The sequence below is a fragment of the Leptonotus elevatus genome, chromosome 1, assembly GCF_054856555.1.
Source record: "Leptonotus elevatus isolate MCC_2025b chromosome 1, RoL_Lele_1.0, whole genome shotgun sequence".
Classification (NCBI taxonomy): Eukaryota; Metazoa; Chordata; class Actinopteri; order Syngnathiformes; family Syngnathidae; genus Leptonotus; species Leptonotus elevatus.
The window spans coordinates 3,716,397-3,742,500 of record NC_141239.1 but is presented as its reverse complement, the minus strand read 5'-3'; the positions used below and the strand labels follow the sequence as shown (position 1 = coordinate 3,742,500).

General features: G+C 40.0%; 2 protein-coding genes across 3 annotated transcripts in view; both read left to right on the top strand.

Moving 5' to 3' along the window:
- esyt2a (extended synaptotagmin-like protein 2a) overlaps positions 1-17,998 on the top strand; it is a 38,420-nt gene extending 20,422 nt beyond the window's left edge. Inside the window, exons 12-24 of one of the 2 annotated variants that reach the window (XM_086071467.1) lie at positions 103-151; positions 1,734-1,823; positions 1,901-1,996; positions 3,169-3,270; positions 9,268-9,342; positions 11,534-11,620; positions 11,697-11,849; positions 13,215-13,579; positions 14,816-14,914; positions 15,487-15,618; positions 16,520-16,625; positions 16,700-16,749; positions 17,658-17,998. In XM_086071467.1, coding sequence (XP_085927593.1) covers positions 103-151; positions 1,734-1,823; positions 1,901-1,996; positions 3,169-3,270; positions 9,268-9,342; positions 11,534-11,620; positions 11,697-11,849; positions 13,215-13,579; positions 14,816-14,914; positions 15,487-15,618; positions 16,520-16,625; positions 16,700-16,749; positions 17,658-17,703 — 1,450 coding nt within the window. In that variant the 3' untranslated portion in view covers positions 17,704-17,998. The remainder of the gene's footprint in view (positions 1-102; positions 152-1,733; positions 1,824-1,900; positions 1,997-3,168; positions 3,271-9,267; positions 9,343-11,533; positions 11,621-11,696; positions 11,850-13,214; positions 13,580-14,815; positions 14,915-15,486; positions 15,619-16,519; positions 16,626-16,699; positions 16,750-17,657) is intronic. The other variant, XM_086071476.1, reaches the window with a different exon arrangement.
- A 2,469-nt stretch (positions 17,999-20,467) lies between these two features.
- Positions 20,468-26,104, top strand: part of LOC147180417 (receptor-type tyrosine-protein phosphatase N2-like) — a 92,219-nt gene continuing 86,582 nt past the window's right edge. Inside the window, exon 1 of the mRNA XM_086071445.1 lies at positions 20,468-20,843. Coding sequence (XP_085927571.1) covers positions 20,744-20,843 — 100 coding nt within the window. The 5' untranslated portion in view covers positions 20,468-20,743. The remainder of the gene's footprint in view (positions 20,844-26,104) is intronic.

Sequence of the window (26,104 nt, the reverse complement as noted above, 5' to 3'; positions counted from 1 at the left end):
TATGTCGTTAACGTCATTGTTTTTTTGAATTTTCGTTTTTTCGTTGTTTTTCGTGAACTAAAACAACCGTGATTCCTGTCAGTTGCGTTGTTGTCGTTCCAGCGTGACCATCGACCTGGGCGAGCTGGCCAAGGAGAAGAAAGTGGACGAGGTGAGCAGGGGGCGGGCTCACATGGTTGACACCCGAGTTCGAGTCCGCGTAGCAAAACTCAGTGCGAGTTAAGCCTGAGATATTAGTTTTAGTATGAGTTTTAGTTTTTAAATGTGATTTCTTTTTATTGTCTGCCGCTGGATGACGTTGCTTTTAGGCGACGCCCAGTAAAAGGACTACAACTTCCAGGCAAATTTCCTTCCGTTCGTCAAACGGCCATTTTAATACCGAAATCAATATGCTCAAGAAAATTCTAAACGCAACACTTTTGTTTTTGCTCCCAATTTTTTATGAGATGAACTCAAAGATCTAAAACTTCTCCCGCATACACAATATCACCATTTCTCTCAAATATTGTACTCAAACCAGTTTAAATCTGTGATAGTGAGCACTTCTCTTTTGCCGAGATAATCCATCCCACCTCACAGGTGTGTCATATCAAGATGCTGATTAGACACCTTGGTTAGTGCACAGGTTTGCCTTAGACTGCCCACAATAAAAGGCCACTCTGAAAGGTGCAGTTTTGTGAGGTGGTATGGATTATCTCGGCAAAGGAGAAGTGCTCACTATCACAGATTGAGACTGGTTTGTGAACAATATTTGAGAGAAATGGTGATATTGTGTATGTGGAAGAAATTTGAGATCTCACAAAAAGTGGGAACAAAAACAAAAGTGTTGCGTTGATATTTTTGTTGAGCACATATTTCAAATCACCCTTAAAAGCCTCATGAATGAGATTACTTGACGCAAATGAAAATGAAGGACTTTTTTGTCGTCATTATAGTTTGGTTTGTAAATATAATATGTAGTTTCATGTATTTTTCATGACATTTTTTATTTTTATTTGAATTCATTAAAATATTTTTGTTCAATTTTATTTATCGTTTTTTTTTTTAATAACTATAATAACCTTGTTCATCGGGATGTAACGATACAATTGCCACGATACCATCATTGCCGTGTTATGATATTAAAAAGCAGCACATCTGTTAAAAAGTATTCCATTGATATTTGTGTATTTCCAGAACTCCAGTCATTTCTGGACTATACTTTTTTTCACTTGCATTCGACCCTGCGGCTAATGCAAAGGTGCGGCTTATCCATCAGATCACAAGGGGGCGCACTATAAAGGAAGCGCAAGACCGCCAGGCAGAGCAAAACAAAACAAAAAAGTGAGCCCAAATACAGGAGAGACGGAACGAGAGCGAGACCATTTGCGCCCTCATTATGGAAAAGAAAGTAGCAGGAACCCGATGCGGCCTACAGTCGGGTGCGGCTTATATGTGTAACAAATTCAAGTATTCCCCAAATTTAGCTAGCGCGGCTTATAGTCAGGCGTAGTCCCGAAATGACTGTAATAAAAACGATTTGAATTAAAAACATAAAAGTCCGAACTAACTAACGACGCCGAAAATCCCAAACGATGATCCCGATGCTCCGACTCCGACGCCATTGACAGGCTAACAACAATTAGCATCAGCCGTCGTGGCGTTCTGAGCGCTAAAGCAAGAATGATGCGACTCGTATTACTGCCACTTCCTGTATCGCATGGTGACGCTGGAACGTGATGTTGTGCGCGCAGTGGTTCAGTCTGGACAACGTGGATACCGGCAAGTTGCACCTGAAGCTGGAGTGGTTGTCTCTGCTGTCCACGCCCGACAAACTGGACCAGGTGAGGAATCGGGGGGGGGGGGGGGCTCGCGCATCTCCCGCTTTTCTCCGATGGTGATGTCACTTCCCGCTTCTCAGGCTCTGGCCGAAATCCGCGCAGACCGCGGCAAGGCCAACGACGGGCTCTCCTCGGCGCTGCTCGTCGTCTTCCTGGACTCGGCGCGGAACCTGCCGGTGAGTCGACGGCAAATGCAAAACGATCTCAAAATGAGCTGGACCTTCTTTTATTGATGCTTCTTAAAAGAAAATATCTTTCCTTTTTCCTCTTCTGTTCCATTGTTGACATTGTGACAGTGAGTCCATAAAGTCCCCATGCAATTAACAACTATTCTATTCTATTTTATTTTTGTTGTTTCCTACTTTCTTTCTTCTTTCTTCTTTCTTCTTTCTTCTTTCTTCTTTCTTCTTTCTTCTTTCTTCTTTCTTCTTTCTTCTTTCTTTCTTCTTTCTTCTTTCTTCTTTCTTTCTTCTTTCTTCTTTCTTCTTTCTTTCTTCTTTCTTCTTTCTTCTTTCTTCTTTCTTCTTTCTTCTTTCTTCTTTCTGTCTTCTTTCTTCTTTCTTTCTTCTTTCTTTCTTCTTTCTTCTTTCTTTCTTCTTTCTTTCTTCTTCTTTTTTTTTCATTTTTTCTTTCTTGTTCTTTCTACTTTCTTTTTTTCATTTTTTCTTTCTTTTTTAATTTATTTTTCTTACAATTTCTTTTTCTTTTTCTTTCTTTCTTTCTTTATCTTTTTTTCCTGGCTTCGTTCTTTCTTTCTTTCTTTTTCCTTACCATTTCTTTTTCTTTATTTTTCTTCCTTACAATTAATTTTTCTTTCTTAAAATTCATCTTTCTTTTTTCTTAATTTTTCCTCTTATTTTCCTTTGTCTTTTTTTCCTGGCTTCTTTCTTCCTTTTTTCTTACAATTGATTTTTCTTTTTTTTCTTTTTTTTTCTTTTTTTCCTGGCTTCTTTCTTTCTTTGTTTTTCTTTACAATTTCGTTTTCTTAATTTTTCTTTAATACAATTTATTTTTATTTCTTGAAATCCATATTTATTTCTTCCTTCTTTTTTTCTTACAATTGATTTTCCTTCCTTCCTTTGTTTTTCTTTCTTTCTTTCTTTCACCTGCATTCTGCATTTCATGTGGAAACGCTAGCCGAATCCAACGAGTCCAACGTTCTAATCTCCGCCTCTTCTGGAGTTCTCCTGACTTTTTCTTTCAAATCCTGCACTTTAGTTTGATCCCTTTTCAATTCCTCCCGACTGGACACGGCAACGACGTCATCGTCCTCCTTTTCTGCTTCCTGTGCTTCTGCTCCCTCCTTCTCCTTTTTCCTTTCGTCTTCCTGTTGGAATCATGCGCGAAGAGCGTGTTCGAGGGCAACGTGGGCAGCGGGCATCTTTCCGAGCGGCGTGCTGCCGCTTTGGTGTTCTGCGAGAACACGGCCTCGCTCTACCGCAGCTTATTTGTGAGTCGCGTCATGGCTGCCTTCCAAACTGCATGCGTGGATGAATGCTTTTGATTTGGACAAAGAAGAAACGGTCTACTTGTCATTAACTCTCTTGAATTCTTGAGATTTGTGTCCCAAGTACATTTGACCTGTTTGTAGATTAAAGACCGCTTTAGAGTGCCCCGTTGTCAGCAATGAGTGTGCGCAGGTCCAGCAAAGAAACGCGAAAGAGTGAGGGAAAAAAAGTTCAACGTGACAGCCAGCATGTGCACAGGGACTTCTGGCTGGCGTGGCCACTTTAGAGTGCCTCGTTGTCAGCAATGAGTGTGCGCAGGTCCAGCAAAGAAACGCGAAAGAGTGAGGGAAAAAAAGTTCAACGTGACAGCCAGCATGTGCACAGGGACTTCTGGCTGGCGTGGCCACTTTAGAGTGCCTCGTTGTCAGCAATGAGTGTGCGCAGGTCCAGCAAAGAAACGCAAAAGAGTGAGGGAAAAAAAGTTCAACGTGACAGCCAGCATGTGGACTACAGGGACTTCTGGCTGGCGTGGCCACTTTAGAGTGCCTCGTTGTCAGCAATGAGTGTGCGCAGGTCCAGCAAAGAAACGCAAAAGAGTGAGGGAAAAAAAGTTCAACGTGACAGCCAGAATGTGGACAACAGGGGCTTCTGGCTGGCGTGGCCGCTTTAGAGCGCCTCGTTGTCAGCAATGAGTGTGCGCAGGTCCAGCAAAGAAACGCGAAAGAGTGAGGGAAAAAAAGTTCAACGTGACAGCCAGCATGTGCACGGGGGCTTCTGGCTGGCGTGGCCGCTTTAGAGTGCCTCGTTGTCAGCAATGAGTGTGCGCAGGTCCCGCAAAGAAACGCGAAAGAGTGAGGGAAAAAAAGTTCAACGTGACAGCCAGCATGTGCACAGGGGCTTCTGGCTGGCGTGGCCACTTTAGAGTGCCTCGTTGTCAGCAATGAGTGTGCGCAGGTCCAGCAAAGAAACGCGAAAGAGTGAGGGAAAAAAAGTTCAACGTGACAGCCAGCATGTGGACAACAGGGGCTTCTGGCTGGCGTGGCCGCTTTAGAGCGCCTCGTTGTCAGCAATGAGTGTGCGCAGGTCCAGCAAAGAAACGCGAAAGAGTGAGGGAAAAAAAGTTCAACGCGACAGCCAGCATGTGCACGGGGGCTTCTGGCTGGCGTGGCCACTTTAGAGTGCCTCGTTGTCAGCAATGAGTGTGCGCAGGTCCAGCAAAGAAACGCGAAAGAGTGAGGGAAAAAAAGTTCAACGTGACAGCCAGCATGTGGACAACAGGGGCTTCTGGCTGGCGTGGCCGCTTTAGAGCGCCTCGTTGTCAGCAATGAGTGTGCGCAGGTCCAGCAAAGAAACGCGAAAGAGTGAGGGAAAAAAAGTTCAACGTGACAGCCAGCATGTGCACAGGGACTTCTGGCTGGCGTGGCCACTTTAGAGTGCCTCGTTGTCAGCAATGAGTGTGCGCAGGTCCAGCAAAGAAACGCGAAAGAGTGAGGGAAAAAAAGTTCAACGTGACAGCCAGCATGTGCACAGGGACTTCTGGCTGGCGTGGCCGCTTTAGAGTGCCTCGTTGTCAGCAATGAGTGTGCGCAGGTCCAGCAAAGAAACGCGAAAGAGTGAGGGAAAAAAAGTTCAACGTGACAGCCAGCATGTGCACGGGGGCTTCTGGCTGGCGTGGCCGCTTTAGAGCGCCTCGTTGTCGGCCATGAGTCTTCAGTGTATTGAAGCTTGTTTCTTTATTGTCGCGCCTTCTATTTATATACAACCTGTTGTAAGATCTGTAGGTCTTACATTGCGATATATATGCAAGGCTCAAAGTAAGCGCTTGCGCATTGCAGTTTGAAGGCTAAATTAACATTTTGCGTCTCATCACAACACATTGAACAGCAAAACTGAGAATCAAACATCGAGACGGTCCCAAAAAGCGTCACGATCGGAATTGGAAATTAATTCAATTCCATTACGGTGTACGTCAGTCAGGAGGAGTGGCCTATAAGATTAAAAGTATATTAATAAAGTATAAAATATTTATAATATCAGTATTGTTATTTGTTTTCACAATAGAGTTCATTACAATTACAGTTTATTTAAAAATAAATAAATGTAGCTTATTTTCTAAGACGTGAAAATCAACAGTTGATTATATCAAAAAGGTAAACCAATTATTCATTTTTGGTATAGTCATATTTGTATTTTTTGATAAAAGCCTTACTTCAGTTCCTTGGCATGATTAGCCTGCAACAACAAAAAGAAAATTGCTCCTCAAATTGATTTGCAAAACTGCTCCGCAAAGAGGAAAAACTGGCAACCATTTATGGCACGTACTCGCTTCACAACATTAATTTATAACGTATAACTATGATTATGCTCTAATTAATTCGATGACATTAGATTCATATGTCATATGTTCCACTCTGGCACATACTGTACGATTCCATCGCGTAGTACGTAATTATTCCCAAAGCAAGTTAAGAATCAAACACAAGGACGCATCTGTACAGACTTGAGTCTGGGATTGATAACGATATGAATCAATGACTATCATAATCAATGTATATGACTGATACGGGTTACTAATAATGGCTTCGACCCGTCAGCCCTTCCTTCGGATGTCAATGTTGCAAATGATATGATGTGATCGATGTAACCTGTAATAATGAAAAAGGAAAGGAAAAAAGGAATAAAACAAACAAGAGGAAAAATTAAGCTAATTAGGTTCCAGACTTATTTATTCACTTTCAAAACGCTAAATAACTAAACTAAATTTAGAAAAGGATGAAAAAAAAAATTATCTTAGTGATTTTTCTTCATTTTACTGGATTTATTTGTGATTATTTTGGAACAAAATAATCTCAGTTGATTCCTCCAGGAAATATTCCCCAATTATGTCCAAGTGTAAATCATAAATCATGGTCACGTCTTCTTGTCCTTTCACACGTTGCTCTCATGAATTTCTCACCAGCTGCTTTGTGGCCGACATGTTGACTTTTAAAAGATTTTTTTTCTGTTTTTTTCCCAATGAACAGCAAGGACACAAATTTGTTTTCCCAAATGTGGAGAAACAGTCTTGATAAAAGTGAGCCAACAAGTTTTTCGAGACATGAGCTGTTGAGTGGATATTATTTTGGTTTTTTTTGGCGGACAAAAAATGTTGATAAAGAGCCTTATTAATTAAGTGATTAATCATGATTAATCAAAATTCTAAGATGTGATTAATTTGATTAAAAAATGTAATCGTTTCACAGCTCTAGTTTTTTTTTTATGCTATAGCAAACAAGACTTTGATGCAACCTCTGAACTGAAGAGGTTGCTTAAAGCAATGGTAGTTATTACACAAACGGCCAGCAGGTGGCAGCAGAGTATAAGAGATCAACAAGGGCCATGTTGAAAAAAAAAGCTCATTACTCACATTTCTAAATAGATTTGTGAATAATGATGAAACTTAGCTATATTCTAATTTAATTGCTGCAAAACGAAAACCGAAAACTTTTTTTTTCCTGATGAAAGAAGAGACTCTAATCTTTCTTTTGGTAGGTTCCATGTTTTTAAAGCAATAGAAGACAATATTCTGTGGGCCTTGCATAATCAGTCACAATCCAGGAAAACAGCCGGGAGCGAAAGGGGTTGCTTCAGTGAAAATGGCTGCTACTATTACTCGATTAATTTTGACAGCTCGAGTCTGTTTTTTGTCATTGTGTTAAATGAAATGAGTTCAAAAGCTTCGGAGTGACAGAACAAAATTGTCTCATCATGGCTCGGCCTCAAACAGCGTTTCCATGCTTCTCAATCAAGTTGGGGATATTCACTAATCAATAGGGCTGGGTATCGATTCAGATTTCCAAAATCGATTCGATTCAGAAATTCGATTCACGATTCACATTGATTTTTGATTCAGTTAAGGATTTCATTCAGTGCCAATTTTAATTTTATATGGAAGACGTTCTCAGAAGTACCAATGCCGAAAATAGCTCATTACTTGGTGCATTAGTATGAAAAAATATTAATATTTACATTTAAAATTGAATGTAATGCAGTATCATGAATCGAATCGTGTATTTTTTTTATTAAAATTGAAAATTTTGATATTGAAAATAATAAATAATTTGATATTGAAAATAATAAATAATTAATAAATATAAATATAATAAATAAAATAATTAAAAATAATGAATAATAAATACATACAAATAATGAATAATAAATACATAAAAATACTAAATAATACAAATTAAAAATAAATAATTTGAAATTGAAAAATGGGAATATTTACATTTAAAATTGAAACCAAAGCAGTTACATTAATCATGTATGTTTTATTGAACATGACCTGATCAAAACAATAAATAATAATTGAAAAAAAAAATGAAATAGAAAATTTTGATTTTGAAAAAATATGAAAATATTAATACATATAAATATAATAAATACAATATTTAAAAAAATAAAATATAAAATATAAAAACAATCAAAAATAATGAATAATATATACATAAAAATAATAAATAATACAAATTAAAAATAAATAATTTAAAATTGAAAAATATGAATATATTTACATTTTATCCAATGCAGTTACATTAATCATGTATGTTTTAATTCAACATGACCTGCCTGATCAAAACAATAAAAAAAATAATTGAAATCAATTACAACCATAGCACTAAACACTGGGCTTTTTTTGTAGAATAAATTTCCCTGTGACGCGAGAAGGCACATTAAAATTTTATTGATTCATGGTTTTATGAATCGATATTGGGCTATGAAAAGGAATATCGATTTGATATCGATATATCGATAAAAAAAAAAAACAGCCCTACTAATCAAGCGTCTTGTCTGTGTGTGTGTTTGTGTGTGCGTGTGTCCGCCCTTCATGCTCTTCCCTAACAATCTGCTGGTGTGTATATTTGTGTGTGTGCACGTGCATGGGTTGTCTCTCTCTCGATGACCGTCATCCCATAATGTAATCCTTTAGAGGTGGGGCTGAAGAAGGCCTCACTTGATAAGGCCTTCAAGGTAACCACACACGCACGCACAAAGGGACTACACCAGAAAACACACAGGCTATAATAACACATTTTGTGTCACAAACTTCATGTCAACTTCGTGTTGTGTTTTTGCTCTTCCTGCTTTGTGTTCTTTTCGCCTCCCGTGTCTCGCATCCTCACTGAGAACCTCTTTTGTCCTTTCACGTCAAAGTATTGGAATTGCCAACTGGTCATTTTTCGAAGCGTCAGCCCGCTCGGAGGTCGACGGCGGTCGTCTCGGGAGTATTCTTCCCCGGGGTGGCCGCCGCCCGCCTCAACGGGTCGACGCTGTAGGGGAGGATTCTGTTATTCCCTCGGCGGTGATCGTAAATCCAGATGTTTTGAGTAAAATGAAAAAATGAGTATTTCCAGCAAAAATCCAGAGGTTGGAAAAAATTGTAAGTCCAACAGGCTGGGAAAAATAACAAAGTCTTGTAAACCGGGAGTCCGCTGTAGACAAAGTTTTATTGACACACAAAACACAAGACGCATCCTGCAGGAGGGAGGTTAAAAATACTCGGTCGAGCAGACAGTTGCGCTGCTTTTTATAGTCTTCTTCACCCCTAACATTTTGAAGGCGTAACATATTCACGTAACTCAATTTGATTGGCTCCTTAACATAAATCCACACCCGCTTACCTACAGGTTACTTTGAGCCAGTAGGGGGCGCCATAGGCTTACAAATGAACATAACCCCGACTTGAACTTTTGACCCATACGTGACCGGGGAATTTCCGTTTTCAAAGCTGAACGCCTGACAATACTCCACAGGTCGTTCACAAGCCAGCTCTTAGAATCATTTTTTTTTTACAGTTTTAGAACGAATGGACCATTATGAAGATTAAACTTGTTTCTGACAAGTCGTACAGTAAGATGATTGTTTCGTAAAGCGTAGTGTAAATTGCATCAATGGCTAAATTCAACCACATGAGTAACGTGCTCCGTTTTGCTAACCGCTTTTGTGTTCACGCTTCGCAGGCCGGGAAGAAAGTGACCAGCGATCCCAGTCCGTTTGTCCAGCTGCGAGTGGGTCACAACTCCCACGAGAGCAAGGTGAGAAAAGTTCAGCAAAGTGCATCACATGTACAATAAGTGTTTATTTGATCAGACGTTTGACTTTTGTTGTCGTTAGCTTTAGTCATCCTCTTCAGTTTTTATTTAGTCGACTATTAATTGAGCATTTTACTCTTTATTTTAGTCCAAGAAAACATAATTTTAGTTGTCATTTGACCCCTCTATATTTTTGGGGGGTCAGAAGATAATGTTGAAAATTTCGATCTAAAACAATTTCACATCAAATTTTCTCTCGTCTTTTTGATGAAAAACAACTTGACACACAGTTACAGTCTATCAACAAGTGGCTACTATGGCTACATGCTACCAGCTAGTAAATTAGCCAGCATTAGTTAGCGGCCGGATTAACATCACTGTTGGAAGGTTGTAGCTGTTGGATTCATTTTACGTTATATAACTCTAATTGGCTTTCTTTTAATTAACCTTTCACCGTGAACCCACCTCCTGTCTGCTCCATGTGTTTGTGCATCACTAGCTGCAGATTTGAATGGGGGGGGGGGGTTGAGCTGACAAATCACCTAATTTTTCTCTCGTCTTTGTTCATAAACTAAAATGCCCTTCGATTTTAGTCCAGTTTTTATAAATTGAAGTACATTTTCGTCTCGTTGTTATTAGCCGACAAAAATGCATACTGATTTACTCCGTTATTGTTTATTAATTAATTCACTGCTAGAGACGTCATAAATTCATTTGAACTATAACTATTAGTTTAACATTTTTTTTCCACTTTTGTTAACAAGAGTATGAAAACCTATAAAAAAAAATTGTACATTCAGAGCAGATATAACATTTGTGATTAATCGCGAGTCATGCGATTAATTACGATAAAAAAATAATAATTGCCTGACGCCCCAAATTTTTAAAAATCTTTTCTTTTTGAAGAAATTATTAAATATATATTAAATATATATTTTTTTTATTAAAAATTTGGGGCGTCAGGCGATTACAATTTTCAATCGTAATTAATTGCATGACTTCACTAGTTACTTCACGATTAATCACAAATTTTATATCTGTTCTAATACAATAAAAACATTCTAGGTTTTCATACTCTTGTTAGCAAAAGTGGGAAAAATGTTAAACTAATAGAAATAGTTCTAATTAATTTTTGATGTCTATAGCCGTCAATGGCAGTGAATGAGGAAGTGACCTGGAAGTGACCTGATTTGAACAGGAAGTGACCCGGAAGTGGCCTAATATCAACAGGAAGTCACCCAATTTTTTTTTTGCTTTCTTGATTAATTCAAACTCCAACATCCAATTTAAACTGAGCACACAAACCAGAACTGTGCTGTCAAACAAGACACGAGAAGAATAAAAAATACACACACAAAATAACAAAAAGGAAGTGACCCAATTTCAACAGGAAGTGACCCAATATCAACAGGAAGTGACCCAGAAGTGGTCTAATATCAACAGGAAGTGACCCAGAAGTGGTCTAATATCAACAGGAAGTGACCCAATTTCAACAGGAAGTGACCCGTTTAGTTTTTTTGTTTTTTGTTATTTTGCTTTTATTAATTCACACTTCAACTTCCAATTCAAACTGAGCACATAAACAGTACTGTCAAACAAGAAAAACAACACACTCAAAACAAAACCAAAAAAACAAAAGGTCTAATCGGACAGTAAACTTATTAAGTTAGTAAATATAAAGTTATTAAATACTGACAAGGCTTGCTTCGTCTTCATCCTCAATGTCGTTCCAAACCCTTCAATTTCCTTACAAAAAAAATCAAAAACAAAGGTCAAGTGACCCGTTTCAACAGTGACCCTTACTACATTGTTTACTCGATTCCTCACTCTTTACTCTATTGCTTATTCAATTCGTCACTCCTTACTCTATTGCTACTCGATTACTTGCTCCTTCCGCCATTGCTTGATTTTTTTCTTTGTATGTTTCTTTGTTTCTTGCTACTTTATTTTTATCTTTGTGCTATTTTTCTTCCTTCAACTGCTTCTAGATTTCTGTATGAATTCAAACCATTCCAACCTTAGCATGTTCAGCCCATTCCAGGTCGTTGTATATCGTTCAAGGTCATTCAATATCATTCGACATCATTCAATATCAATCCACAGTTTTCATTCAGCCTCACAGCCTTCACACGCAATTTCTCAAGAAATTTAATTTCCTAGTTATATTTGTTTTGTTTTTTTTGTGCTCGGCCAGACGCGCTACAAGACCGACGAGCCGGTGTGGGAAGAAGCCTTCTCCTTCCTGATCCACAACCCCAGGTGTCAAGACCTGGAGGCGGAGGTAGGCAAGCGCTTCCTTCTTCCCGGTGGGACGGCACGCCGACGTTTGCTGGCCTCATCTGCTTTGTGGTGTTCAGGTGAAGGACGCCAAACACGACAACTGCACCTTGGGCACGCTGGTCCTGCCTTTGGGCCGCCTGCTGGAGGCCGAGGACATGACGCTCAACCAGCAGTTTCCTTTGCGCAGCGCCGGACCCGGCTGCAGCCTCAAGATGAAGATGGCCCTGCGGGTAACAAACACTCGCACCCACCTCGGTTGAAACAAATATTTTTGCACTAGGGGTGTGCTCCCCCCAAAAAAATCTCGATTTTACGATGGCGTATTATTATTATTTTTTTCAGAGGGCGGGGGCAATATTCCGAGAAAAATATCTTGAAAATTGGCATGTTTATAAAGTGGCAAATTTGTGAGAAAATAACTTGTACATTTGTGAGTTTATAAAGTGGCAAATTTGTGAGAGAGAAAAACCTTGTAAATTTGCGAGTTTATAAAGTGACAAATTTTTGAGAGAGAGAAAAAATCGCACATTTGCGAGTTGATAAAGTGGCAAATTAGTGAGAGAGAAAATTCGCACAATTGCGAGTTTATAAAGGGGGAAATTTGTGAGAGAGAGAAAAACTCGCGAATTTGCGAGTTTATAAAGGGGGACATTTGTGAGAGAGAGAAAAAAATCGCAAATTTGCGAGTTGATAAAGGGGCAAATTCACGAGAGAAAAAACTCGCGAATTTGCGAGTTTATAAAGGGGGACATTTGTGAGAGAGAAAAAAAATTCGCAAATTTGCGAGTTGATAAAGGGGGAAATTTGTGAGAGAAAAAAAACTTGTAAATTTGCGAGTTTATAAAGTGGCAAATTTGTGAGAGAGAGAAAAACTCGCGAATTTGCGAGTTTATAAAGGGGGACATTTGTGAGAGAGAAAAAAAATTCGCAAATTTGCGAGTTGATAAAGGGGCAAATTAGCGAGAGAAAAAAACTACAAGGGAACGGAACAGGGTGAAACTGAAACCAGCATTGGACTCTTTTTGAGGGACTGTTTGTTGTCTGCTAAACTGTAGTCAGTCTGCAAAATATATTGTAAAAGCGATAACATTTATAGCTAGTAGCAGTTGCGGAATAAGGGGCAAAATGGCCGCCCCCTGAGATGGATGAAGTTGGAATTTGCTGCATAACTCATATTCCACAAATGTAATATTCATCAAAATGTCATGTTTAGACTAGTGAGGTCACATATAACATATTATTGTCAAGAAATGTTTAAGGTTGACTTCCCCTTTAAAGTCGTTTTCATTATTAGTTAATTTCATTTTGACTTTTGTTTTTTAATTTCAGTTTTAATTAGTTTATAGAAAACTGAAGATGACATCACAGTTGGCAACGACCAATCACTGCTCACCTGTTTTCTGAAGCCGAGCTGTGGTCGGTTGTTACCTGAAACCTGAGCAACTGTGATGTCATCTTCAGAAGAAGATGACATCACTACTCGACGAGAAGTAGCAAAATGGCCGCCTTCTGATATTAATAAACGCTGCTAGATTTTGTTTCTGAATTTCCGTAGCTTTCAAAATGCACCAACCTCCCGCCATGTCCGCGTTCAGGTGTTGTGCCTGGACAGAGGCGAATCTCCCGGCATGGAGCAGAACCAGGCCTCGCCCCGGCTCGAGTCCACTTCAGCCAAGCCGAACCCGCGGCCGTCCGACGCGTCCGACTGGGCCGCCGCCGACATCCCGCGCTCGTACTCGGTGTCGGGCCAGGACGGCGCGAGGCGGCGGCGGGAGTCCGAGGACGAGCGGCCCAAGGGGGGCAGCTTGGCGGAGCGCGGCCGCAGCGCGTCACACTTGGCCGTCACGGGTTCGCAGCTCTTCCTGGATGGAGGCAAGGAGGCCACGCCCAGCATCGCCTCCGACATCTCCAACCCTTACGCCACCCACGAGCTGCAGCAGAGACTCCAACAGATGCAAAAGTATGGACAGCGACTACTTTTTCCTCAAATACTCGCTACATTTCCCGCATCATTTCAAAACGATGAAACTGTCACAAAGTTGAAAACAATTCAGCAAAACAGTCAAAATTAGGAGAGTAAAAGTTTTAATCGTAATTAATCACATGACTTCAATAGTTAGCTCACAATTAATCTCAAATTTTATATTCTAAGTGTACCATTAAATGTTTTGTTTTCATACTCTTGCTAACATAAAAGTGGACAAAAATGTTAAACTAATAGAAATATGGCCGCATCTTTTTCACCATTGATACAGTAATTTCATAATAAGTCATAAAATTGAGTTAAAAGTTTTATGACAAGTTAAGTTCAAATTAAAAAGACGTACTGTACTGTAAAAAACGAGTGTGATATTGATTCGTGTTGAGGTCATTTTTCTGCCACTAGATGGCATAATTGCATTTGTAAGACGTTGGTGACAGCTCAGTGCATTTTTCTTTTCGTATTAAGAACTATCTAATCTTTAACATGAAGTAACTTGTGAAATTCTGCACATTTTTCAAATTGTAAAATACAACTTGACCCCCGTCTCCACAAATATATGCATTATTATTATGACATTTATTATTGCTAAATGTTGACGTGGACGCGTCTGCTGCGTTGCGACTGGAATTCCCCCAGTACTGGCTTTCCATGAATCGGAAATTTAAATTAACTCAAAATTAGCGCACTCATTTTGACACCCCTAAAATGAATATATTTAAAATCAATCGCATTAATCGCGTGTTAAAAAAAAAAGAGTGGTGTTAAAGGAACTTGAAATTAACTCAAAATTAACGCAATCATTTTACTATTTTTTATTTTATTTTTAACCCTACTCAAAATACAAACTTGCCCCCCCCCCCCCCCCACACACACTTTTTTCAAATCACCGTTACTCTGGAACCATTAGCGCTAGCAATGTCATTCCAACGGATTCTGAAAGCGGATGGGCGGAGCTTTACGTCGAGAGAGAAAGAAAACAAAAAGAAAAAAAACTGACCGACCGACTGCTATAATAGTATCCAAAGGGTTAAATAAGGGCTGGACTTGCGCGCTCCCTCGGCAGCATGATTGGACCAAGTGGACACGTTTGCGGCAGGGCTGGCTGGCTGACTCCAAAGTCAAGCGCAGGACCGAAATCCACACGAGAGGATGATTTGCATGAGAAGATGTCATTTTAACGCGTGTTTGCTAACCCTGCGTGTTCCTTTTTAGTGGTTCTGGACTCAGCTCCTCCCCCCTGGGGGAGATCCAGTTGACCGTGAGGCACAGCTCGCAGAGGAACAAGCTGCTGGTGGTGGTCCACGCCTGCAGGTAAGGCATGGACGCACGCACACACACACACACACACACACACACAAGTTTGTTTTACCATCTGTTTGGGGCCATCCTATTGACATCATGCATTTGCTAGCCCCTCCCCCTAACCCCAACCATCCAAAATGACTGCCTACCCCTATTCTTTACCCTAACCTCAACCATAACCCAATTCAAACCTAAACTCTAAAACTAAGTCTTGACCCTCAAAAAAGAGGTCTTAACTTAACCTTAACTTAACTTAACAAAATGGCCCCACATGGTCGGGTGGGCCCACTATGTCACAAAAACAAGACCACACACACACACATTTTTGTAGTCAACTTGGGATGTGATGACAGTTATGTCAAAGTCCACTTAAAACCTTCTTCTTCTTCTTCTCCTGCTCTCCCTCTTTCGTCCACTCCTCTTCCTTCTCCTCCTTCCACACCTCCTCTCCTTCTTTTTCTTCCATCTTCTTCTCCCTCTCCTCCTGCAAATTCTTTTTCTTCTCCTCTTTCTTCTTCCCCTTTTTCTCCTCCTCCTCCTCCTCCTCCTCCTCCTCCTCCTTGTCGTCCCATTGTCACCAGGAACCTGATATCGTTCAGCGACCACGGCTCGAACCCGTACGTGCGCCTTTACTTGCTTCCTGACAAGAGACGCTCGGGAAGGAGAAAAACTCACACCCACAAGAAAACGCTCAACCCCGTTTATGATCAGACGTGAGTACCAAGGTCACCGTAGTTAACGACGACTAAACAAGGTAACTCAAGTCAAAAGTCAAAAGCAAACATTTTCGTTCATGAAAGAAATGGAAAACAAACTGAATTTTACATTTAATTTGTATTTTTATTTTGAAAATTTTCATTTTACTTTTACATTCAGTGTTTCGTTGTCATTATTCGTATTATAATAATAATTATTAGGGATGCACCAAAATAAATTATGCCATTTTTTTTATTAACATTGCATTTATTATAATTAATTAAAATTATAATATTATTATAAAATATTTAGGCCCGTTTAGCACGGGCATTTTAACAAAGCACAATATCAGTTGAAATGCGTCCGCACCACAGACATGTTGGCGAATTCGACACGAAACACCAAACGCGGGGTGAGCAACGGAGCATTTTCTGGCCGTGCAATTGCACTTTATTGGTAATGTAAAATAGTTCGCACCGGCGGCCACGGATGCGTGTAGTGCGCATGTCGCATTTGTAGGCTATTTGGAGCGGGACGCAATTTGCCGCACGTCAAATTGGCACATTCACCAATGTATTAAAATTAAATTAAAACATTCGCACCAGCCGATCGGCTTTTGGGAACGACCTGCAAAGTCGCACACGGCGTCCCGTACGGATCTGAAGTCACCCGGAGATAGTGACTGGTAAGTGTTGACTTGTTTAAAACCGTTGATAGCAACAGTGCTAACATTAGCAAAAGTATTTAGCACGGCCACCAGAATGCAAGTGAAAAAATGGAAGCGCTCGTGGGGCTCTTATTAAAAAAAAGGGGGGGGGGCGGGAGGCACTGCAGGAATAATTCTTATTATTCCGTGACTGCCCTGAAATGAATCTTTTGATATTTGAAATGTATTTTTTTTTTTTTTTTTGTGGTCAGCTTTGAGTTCAGCGTGTCCCTGGTGGAGCTTCACAGGAGAATTCTGGACGTGGCCGTCAAGAACAGCGGAGGGCTGCTCTCCAAGCACAAGGGCCTTCTGGGAAAGGTACGAGTAGAAGGAAAACGAAAAAAGTTGCACGTCATGTGACCAAGCTGACAAAAGACCCTTTTGTTGGTCAGGTTCTGATCAAATTGAGCCCCGAGGACACCGCCAAAGGATGGACGCAGTGGTCAGTTGGCACCTCATTTGTTCTTTTGCTCATAAGAGGTTTTTTTGTGTAAAAGACACAACTTTTTCCCCCTCTAACAAACATGACTTTTTGTAAAATTGTAATGTAATTATAAAATGTAATTCCCCCCCCCACACCCCCAAAAAAAGTGTGTTAAAAAAAAAAATTCTTGGAAAGAAAACATTTTATCTGGAATTTTTTTAGTTACTATTATTACTATTATTATTATGACAAATATGAAATTATTCCACACTTCTTTACCATAAAAAAATAATTTTTTTGTCTTTCTAGATGATGATGAGAATTTTTTAACTCATTCACTGACAGGCATTTTCACTAAAGCAACCCACTTCGCTCCCGGCTGTTTTACTGGGTTTTGACTGATTTTGCACAGACCACAGAATATTGTGTTCTATTGCTATAAAACATGGAACCGACCAAAAGAAAGATTAGAGTCTCTTCTTTCGTCAGGAAAAAAAAAAGTATATTTCTATCTGTTTCCGTTTTGCAGCAATTAGCATTAGAATATTGCTAAGTTTCATCATTATTCACAAATCAGTTTAAAACAGTAGGAAAAAGAGCTTTTTTGCAACATGGCCCTGGTTGATCTATTTTGCTCGGCTGCCACCTGCTGGCCGTTTTTTGTAATAACTACCATTGCTTTAAGTGTTCTCTTCAGTTGATAGGATGCATAAAAGCCTTCTGTATGCTCTAGCATAAAAAAATATATTAAAGTAAATTTTTGGGACCATGGTAATATTTAAAATAGAACGTTTGTATATGTTTTTTGGAGCAAATTAGTTAAAAATGATTGAAATTTCCTTGAAAAAAAAATGTCTACAAACAACCTGACTTTTTGTTGTTGTTAAATGATCAAATGAAAGTATTGTTGTTTGTAACCCCAACAGGTATGAGCTGACTGAAGACGGTCACAAGAAGCCTCATCAGCTTTAAAGTCTTCATCATCATCATCATCGTCGTCGTTCTGATTTTCCCGTTTGTGCTACTTTCCAAACAAACGAGCGTGAAAAAAAGCTTGCGAGGCAAAAGGGAACAAATGCAAATGTTTGATCTCCACGATGTCCTTTTGTGTAAATTCAGACGTTGCAGCGCGCGCAATGAAGAGAAAGTGGCTGCAGTTTTACTTCTTTTTCTTATCGAATGTCATGTACGAAAGAGTCTTAGGGACACACGGAAAAGACAAAGAAAATGAGATCAACTTTTCAATAAAAAAAATGGTTGGACTATAGCTTACAAGGGGAAGTCTTTTATATGAGTGGAAAATGTCTCATGGAGAAAAAGCATTTGATTCTCGTAATATTCCAACTCCTACGGGAAAATATGACGTCACTTTTTTGCTTATAAAAACGGATTTTTTCTTGGGGGGGTGGGGCACTTTTTTTCTCTAAACATTGAAGAAAAGGCAACTTTTTTTCATGGAAAAAAAATGCTACTTTTTTTTATCCAACAAGATTTTGTTTTTGTTATTATTATTTTTTTTATGATTATTAGTCACACTTTCTTTCTCTCTTGAAAATATTTACTTTTTTTCCACTTTGAAATATATCAAAATTGTTATTGTTTGTTTTTTCTTGAAAAATATTACTTAAAAATCGTGTTTAAATTTTGTTATTTTTTTTACTTTTGGTGCTGAAAAAGTTAGTGAAAAACTTTTCTGTAAATATGATTTTGAATATTGATTTTTCTCAGAAAACTTTATCTTGAAAAATGCAACTTTATTGGGACAAAAAAAAGTATGCCCCCCCCCTTGGAAAAAAAATACATTTGGAAATGCCAACTTTTTAAAAAACTTTTTTCCCCCTTGAAAAAAGATCTGACCTTGTCATTTCTCCAAACAAGGACTTTTTTTCTGCCCAAATACTTTTTTTCTTGAAATTGACATGATCAACTTTTTAATTATTTTATTGAAAAACAATATCTTAATCTTTTTTTTTTAAGTACGACTTGTTTCTTAAGGGAAAATTGGAGCTTTTGATCCATATTTTTTTCTAGAATTATTATTTTTTGCCTAACCCTAACAAAAAAAAGAAGAAGCCCCCCCCCCCCCCCGAACAAAAATGGACAGAGCAATGTTTTTTTCTCTTGTAAGATCAGAACTTGTTGGGCTTTTAAAAAAAAATTTTATTCTATGGTTATGATGCAGGTGAGGTGCAACCACCACCAAAGAGAATTTCATCTCTCTCTCTTTCTCTCTCTCTCTCTCTCTCATTTTGCTAATTGAAATTCTTCACTGACTTTATTTGGCATGACCGTCGAGGATTTCCTTGAGAAAATGGAAAGTGGCTTAGCTGACATGAGTGAGCATTTTGCACAACATTGAAATATCAGCGAGGTGTTTCGAAGTGTTTTATTTTGAAAATCAATAAGGAATGTATAAATGTAGAGCTATGTATAAATGTAGAGCTATTATATCATCCATCCATCCATCTATATGTACAAATCCTGCAGCTTTAGAAAGAAACCATAATATCAATACTGTATCACATATCCTGTATCAGCAGCACCACCTAGTGGCAACTGTATTTTCTACTAGTTTATTTTGTTGTAGCAGAAGCAACATTATGTTCGCAAGTGACATTTTCAAATTGTTGAATTGTTTCCACGTTTTACTTGCAAAGTCTTAAGTCACTTTATTCTATTTTTGTTTTTGTTTAAAAAAATTACTTCAAGCATTGAAACCAAAATTAGTAAAGTATTTTATTCTGAAAGGTTTCCTGTTTGGAAGCGCATTTCATATAATAATAATATATATATATATAAAATACTTATACTCACTCTTATTTTGAAGGGGACTCACTTGAGTCTTCTTCCTGTTGTGCCTTAAGTCAAAAGTCACGTGACCCGCCAACAACTCGCTTCCTTCAACTAAAATAAAAAATAATAAAAAAGAAAAAAAAAGTCTACTTGCATTGTTTTGATCACATCAACATTTCATCACTGCAGATCTGCTTACCTTTGGAACTTTGGCATCACAGGGCTTTGGCTGTCGTGTCACTTGGTGACCAGTCCGTTTTTTACCCATGTTCTCTGACTTTGTCGGTTGAACGCTTACTGTTCCATTGTTTGTTTATGCTCTGACATTGGATGGCGACCAGTCTATTGTCTGTCAATGTGTGTTCTAAAAGTTAATGATGACCAATCCATTGTTTGTCCACACATGTACTAACGCTTACTAGTCCATTGTTTGTTGATGCTCTGACATTGGATGTATTTTATCAGTGTTCTGTCATTAGCTGGCGACCAGTCAATTGTCTGTGTTCGATCAGTTTATACTAGTTACATATTGGTGACCAATCTTTTATCTATGTGCTCTGAGCCTGGCAGGTGACCGGTCTTTTCTTTGTCAGTATGTGGTGACATCGACTAGCGACCAGTCTCTTGTTTGTATGTTCCCTGGCGACCATTCAACTGTCCATGCACTCCTATTGGCTGGCGACCAATCCCCAGCATCTACATTAACCCTGACTTTCAGTGGTGACCAGTCCATTATTGGTCTAAATGTTCCCCGATAATGACCGGCGACATTTGTTTGTGCTGACGTTGGCCGGCGAGCAGTCCTGTGTTTCCCCAATGTGGGTTAAGGCGCGGGGACCAGTCCATTTAACTTCGAAGTAACAACGTGCGTGTTGCGTTTGGTTTCCATTGACCTACCCTTGCTTTTATTTTGAAGGCAAGCGGCGGAAGTGTCGCTCGCGAAGACATCCGCGCGCTTGCCGAGCGCGTCAAAACGGCAGCAGCAGCAGCAGCAGCATCTCCGGAGGAGGAAGAGGAATCAACGCCCTCGCTTGCATCCTGCCAGCCAGCCAGCCCGCCCGCTTCCATCCCTCCGTCTGCCCGTCCACGCCACTGACTCCTCTCCTGCTCCTCGGGCCGCGCAGGTGCCGCCCCAAGCGGGCCACAAGACGGAGCAGAGCCCGCGGGGAAAGAAAGATGGCCTTTTAACGCGCGATTGGAGCCAAAAAGCAGGAGAGACATGCCGCCGTCTTCCTCCTCCTCCTCCCTTTGCCTCCTCCTCCTCCTCCTCCTCCTCCTGCGGACCTCCTCCTCCCCCGCGTCGGCTGACAGGCGCGTCGGTGAGTCGCTTCTCCTCCATCGGCTCATTCGGAACCACATGTGCTGGTTCGTGGGCTTCCGCCGGAGTCCATTTTGTACTCGACGCACACCAAAAATGACACCAAAACGTCGGACGTCTTTGTACGCGACAAACACTCGAAATAAATACATAGACAAACAAAACGGTCCAAATAGAACACAGGTGCATGCGATGTTCTAATTAGCCTTGAACGAGTCTGTCATTAAACAAACACACGTACGCGGGCCATCGTGCGTCACTCAGAGCTATTTTTAAACTACTATCATGTAACATGTAAATACACAAATAAATGCCCTCTGAATCATTTAAAACACACACACACACATACATACATACATACAGTGTATATATATATATATATATATATATATATATATATATATATGAAACATGTTGGAAAATAATAATATAGTACATCAATTAGCCTGGAAGCTAGCAAGACGTATGATTGAATCACAAAATGCACATTATAGACTAAAGTGATTAAATAGGCACACATATGTGTATTTTTAACTTCCTAATATAATTAAAAATATAAATATGTATATTTAAGCAACATAAAAAATGTTTTTGTTTTTTTTAAAGTATGTCGATTAGCCTGGAAACAAGCGAAACATACGCTATTTAAAGTAGCACTAAGGAACTTTTCAACCTTAATAAAATATTTTCACAACTCTTCTAATGAAACATCGACTTAAAACTAGTTGAACGGTACCTTTGCCATTGCCAGAGGGGGTCTGTATCATTTTTACTGACACTAAGCAACTTTGAGGAGGATGGTAGGAACACTGGCACACACAAAAAAACTACAAATATGCTGACTGCCTTACGGCATACATCACTTCCCCTTTTCCTCATTTGTTACAAAGACGGAAGTCAATTTACGAGTTCAAAAACAACACAATGCGCTTGTTCTCATGCGAAATTTGGTCTTCCTTCAGGCATAACATTAGCGCTTTTGTTGTTGTTGCTGCCATAATCAACATAAATTGAAAGTTCCTTGGTGTTGCTTTGACTATCATCGAATCACAAAATACACATCGTGGACTAAAGTGGATAAATGTGCACACTTGTAAATATATGTTTATTTTTTAATATATAATAGAAAATATGTATAATAATACTAAATGTATGCATGTTTAAAAAAAAAAGTATGTTGATTAGCCTGGAAGCTAGCAAGACGTACTATTTAACAAACAAATGTGATTGAATCACAAAATATTTATTTATTTACACATATGTGTAAATGTATTTATATTTTGACCTTCCTAATATAATAGAAAAGTATGTATATTTATGCAACAAGTTGTAAAAAAAAAAAGGTATGTAAATTAGCCTGGGAGCTAACATGACGTGCATTAATTAGTAAGCAAATATGATTGAATCACAAAATATACATTGTAGGCTAAAGAAAAGTTTGTCAATTAGCCTGGAAGCTAGCAAGAAAATGGCATGTGCACCATCCAAACATAAATATATTACAATTACAAAATATTGTACTCATAAAATGAATAACTACATTTTCAATACATTTTTCAAAATGTATTTTGTCCCCGTACAGTGCTCAACATTTGTGTTTTAATGTTTTATATTTTTGTTCAAAGTTGCTCCGTATGCCCAATGGCGACAAGTAAAGTTGATGTTTTTAAAAATCAGTTTTAAACTCTAAAACAGTGTGTTTGTTTGTCTTTGGTTTTGGTGTGTGTTGTTTGTTTGTTTGTTCATTCATGTGTGTGCGTTGGTATTTGGTTTGTGTGGCTGTGTTGTGTGTTTGTGATTGGCTTGTGGGCACCTTTGTGTGTGTTTGTGCGCGCCTCTCCGATTTTTACAGAACTTTATTTACTTACACATCATCTACAAACACATTTAAACTCTAAACATGTAAAACAAGCTAAACATAATTTACACAGAAGATTTACAGTCATGTTAAAACACACACATTTCTAATAATCAGTGATTTACAATTGTAAAATGTGCCAAGGGAAAAAGTTATTTTTGTCCTTTTTTTCTTCTTTCTTTTCTTAAGTGACTTCATGGACAGTGAAGCGATAAATTAGGTCATTGCGGGAAAACTATAACCCTGATGTGTTATAGTGCATCAAAAAGCATGAAAAATTATGATTTATAATGGGAGTCAATGGGCCAAAATTTGGACATTTTTACTCATGTGTACTATAAAAATTAGTTTCGCACAAAACAACCGTGCGCCTCTCCCTCCTCCTGGCCTTCCTGGTAGTCGGGTTACATAATAAGCATAATAAGTAAACAGACTGTGGCAGCTGCAGGTCGTCTGTTGATGATGATGATGATGATGTTTTGCCACCTTCTTCATCTTAAGGAAGCGCAGGTGTGTCGAAACGACTTTTATGTTCACCCGAGGACGACGTTGAAGGTTCACTTGTTTCGCCAGAAGTAGTTTTTGTCCAAATATAAAAAAATAATAATAAATGTGCATCAGTCACGCTCGCCGAATCGCTACTAATTTGAAGGTCGTCCGACGAGAGTCGTCATGGCAACGCTTTCACACAAACACAATCGGCACATCTTTAATTAGTGGACACTTAACAGCCCGACACAATTTGCCAGAAACGAGAAGACATCATCCTGGCTTAAAACCTTAAACCAGGCTTGAAACCCTATTTTAACAGCCTAACCTGGCTAGAAACCCGATCCCAAATTTGAAGCCCAGTTTAAACCCTCATCTGCAACCCTAACCCAGGCTTGAAAATCCCATTTGAAACCCTAACCCAGTCTAAACCCTGGCTAGAAACCTGCCCCAGATACAGGTTTAAAACCCTCACCTGAATTCCTAAACCTTGCTTGAAACCCGAACCCAGGCTTGAAAACCCCAAATTGAAGACCAAACCCTGCCTTGAAAAGCCAATTTGAATGCTTAATCCTTATTTGAAACCCAAACTATCTTGAAACAATAGTTTTAAAAACCGAAATGTCAAAGTCTAATCTTGGCTATGAAATCCCGCCCCAGGCTTCAAACGCTAACTTGAAGCCCTCACACAGGTTCAAAACGATCTGAAAGCCTAATCCTGGCCTGAAAGCCGAACCCAGGCTTAAAACCCCGATTTAAAAGCCTAACCCAGGCTTTAAAAATCCACATTTGAGAGCCTAATATTCTGGCTAGAGACCCGAACCCAGACTCAAAACTGCGTCTTGAGACCCCAACCCAGTCGTAAAAAGGCCAGTTTGAAAGCGTAACGCTGTTGAAACGCTCATTTAAGGCGCTAACAATGGTTGCAAAGCCTCACCTGCAAGTTCTTTTTGTCCATGAAGTGATGGAGAGAGCAGCAGGTGGCCAAGTGCATCATGGGAAACGAAGTCCTCCTCTCATTTCCCGCTGAGTCCTTTCGGGGGCGTGACCGCACGAGTCACGGATGCCCCGAAATAGTTCACCGAGCCTTCGTCTTCTTCTTCCTCCTTCTCCTCTTCTATCTTTTCCACCACTTCATTCTGCTCCTTTTCCCTCCTCTAACTCTTCCTCCTCTTCTTTTTCTTTCTCCTGCTGATTCTCCTCCTCCTTTTCTTCCTCTTACTCCCCTCCCCTTCCTTCTCCCTTTTCTCCTCCTCTTCCACCTCTTCCGTCTACTCCTTTTCCTCCTCTAACTCTTCATCCTTTTTGGCCTCCTCGTCTTCTTTTTCTTCCTCCTGTTTCTCCTCCTCCTTTTCTTCCTCTTCCTCCCTTACCTTCTCCTCATCTTCCTCCTGTTCTTCTTCGTCCCCTTCCCCTCTCCTCTTCCTCCTCCTACTCCTCCTCCCCTTCCTTCTCCCTTTTCTCCTTTTTATTCTCCTCCTCTTCCTCTTCCACAGCTTCCTTCTACTCCTTTTCCTCCTCTTACGTTTCCTCCTCTAACTCTTCATCCTCCTCGTCTACCTCCTCTCCTTACTTGTTTTCCTCCTGTTCCCCCTCCTTGTCATCCTTTTCTGTCTCCTCTTCATTTTTCTCCTCTTCTACCTCTTCCTCCTTTTTCTGTTTCTCTTTCTCCTCCTCCGTCTCTTCCTCCTCTGCCTTCTCTTCCTCTTCCTCCCCTTCTTCTTCCTTCTGGTCTCCCCCCTTTTCTTTCTCTTCCTCCCTACCGTCTCCTCATCTTCCTCCTGTTCTTCTTCTTTCCCTTCCCCTCTCCTCTTCCTCCTCCTACTCCTCCTCCCCTTCCTTCTCCCTTTTCTCCTTTTTATTCTCCTCCTCTTCCTCTTCCACAGCTTCCTTCTACTCCTTTTCCTCCTCTTACGTTTCCTCCTCTAACTCTTCATCCTCCTCGTCTACCTCCTCTCCTTACTTGTTTTCCTCCTGTTCCCCCTCCTTGTCATCTTTTTCTGTCTCCTCTTCATTTTTCTCCTCTTCTACCTCTTCCTCCTTTTTCTGTTTCTCTTTCTCCTCCTCCCCATCTGCCTTCTCTTCTTTCTCTTCCTCTTTCTCCCCTTCTTCTTCCTCCTGTTTCCCCCCCTTTTCTTCCTCTTCCTCCCTACCGTCTCCTCATCTTCCTCCTGTTCTTCTTCTTCCCCTTTCCCTCCTCTTCCTCCATCTCCCCTTCCTTCTCCTATTTCTCCTCTTCATTCTCCTCCTTTGCCTCTTCCACCCCTTCCTTCTGCTCCTTTTCCTCCTCTTCCTTTTCCTTCTCTAATCCTTCATCCTCCTTTTCTATCCCCTCCTTCTTACTCTTACTCATCGTCCTCATTTTCCTCCATTTGCCTTCTCTTCTTTCTCCTCCTCCTTTTCTTCCTTCTCCCAATTTATCCTCTTCATTCTCCTCCTCTGCCTCTTCCACCTCTTCCTTTTCCTCCTCTATCTCTTCCTCCTCCTTGTCTTCCTCCTCTTCCTCCTCCTCCTCTTCCTCCTGCTCCTTTTCCCCCTCGTCTTCCAACTCGTCATCTTCCTCCTTTTCTACTTCCCCTTCCTCCTCACTTTCCCACCCAGCACTCCTTTTCACGCCTCAACCACAGGTGACAAAGGGATGTGGCTGCGTGTCCGTCTGTCCTTTGATCGTCTCGCAGATGACGAGCCGTTGCCACGGTTACGGCATCCATCCCTTTGCTCCGTCTCACGCCGTGTAAACGTGTGGTTTAGCAGCCGCTTGCGCGCATCACACATTCAGCTGGCAGATTTATGTCAGTAGGCTTGAAACCCTGTTTCGAAACCCTAACCCAGTCCCGGAACCCTCATTTGTAACTCTCAGCCTTGTCTGAAACCCGAAATAAATGTTAAAACCCTGTTTCCAATAAGACAGACTG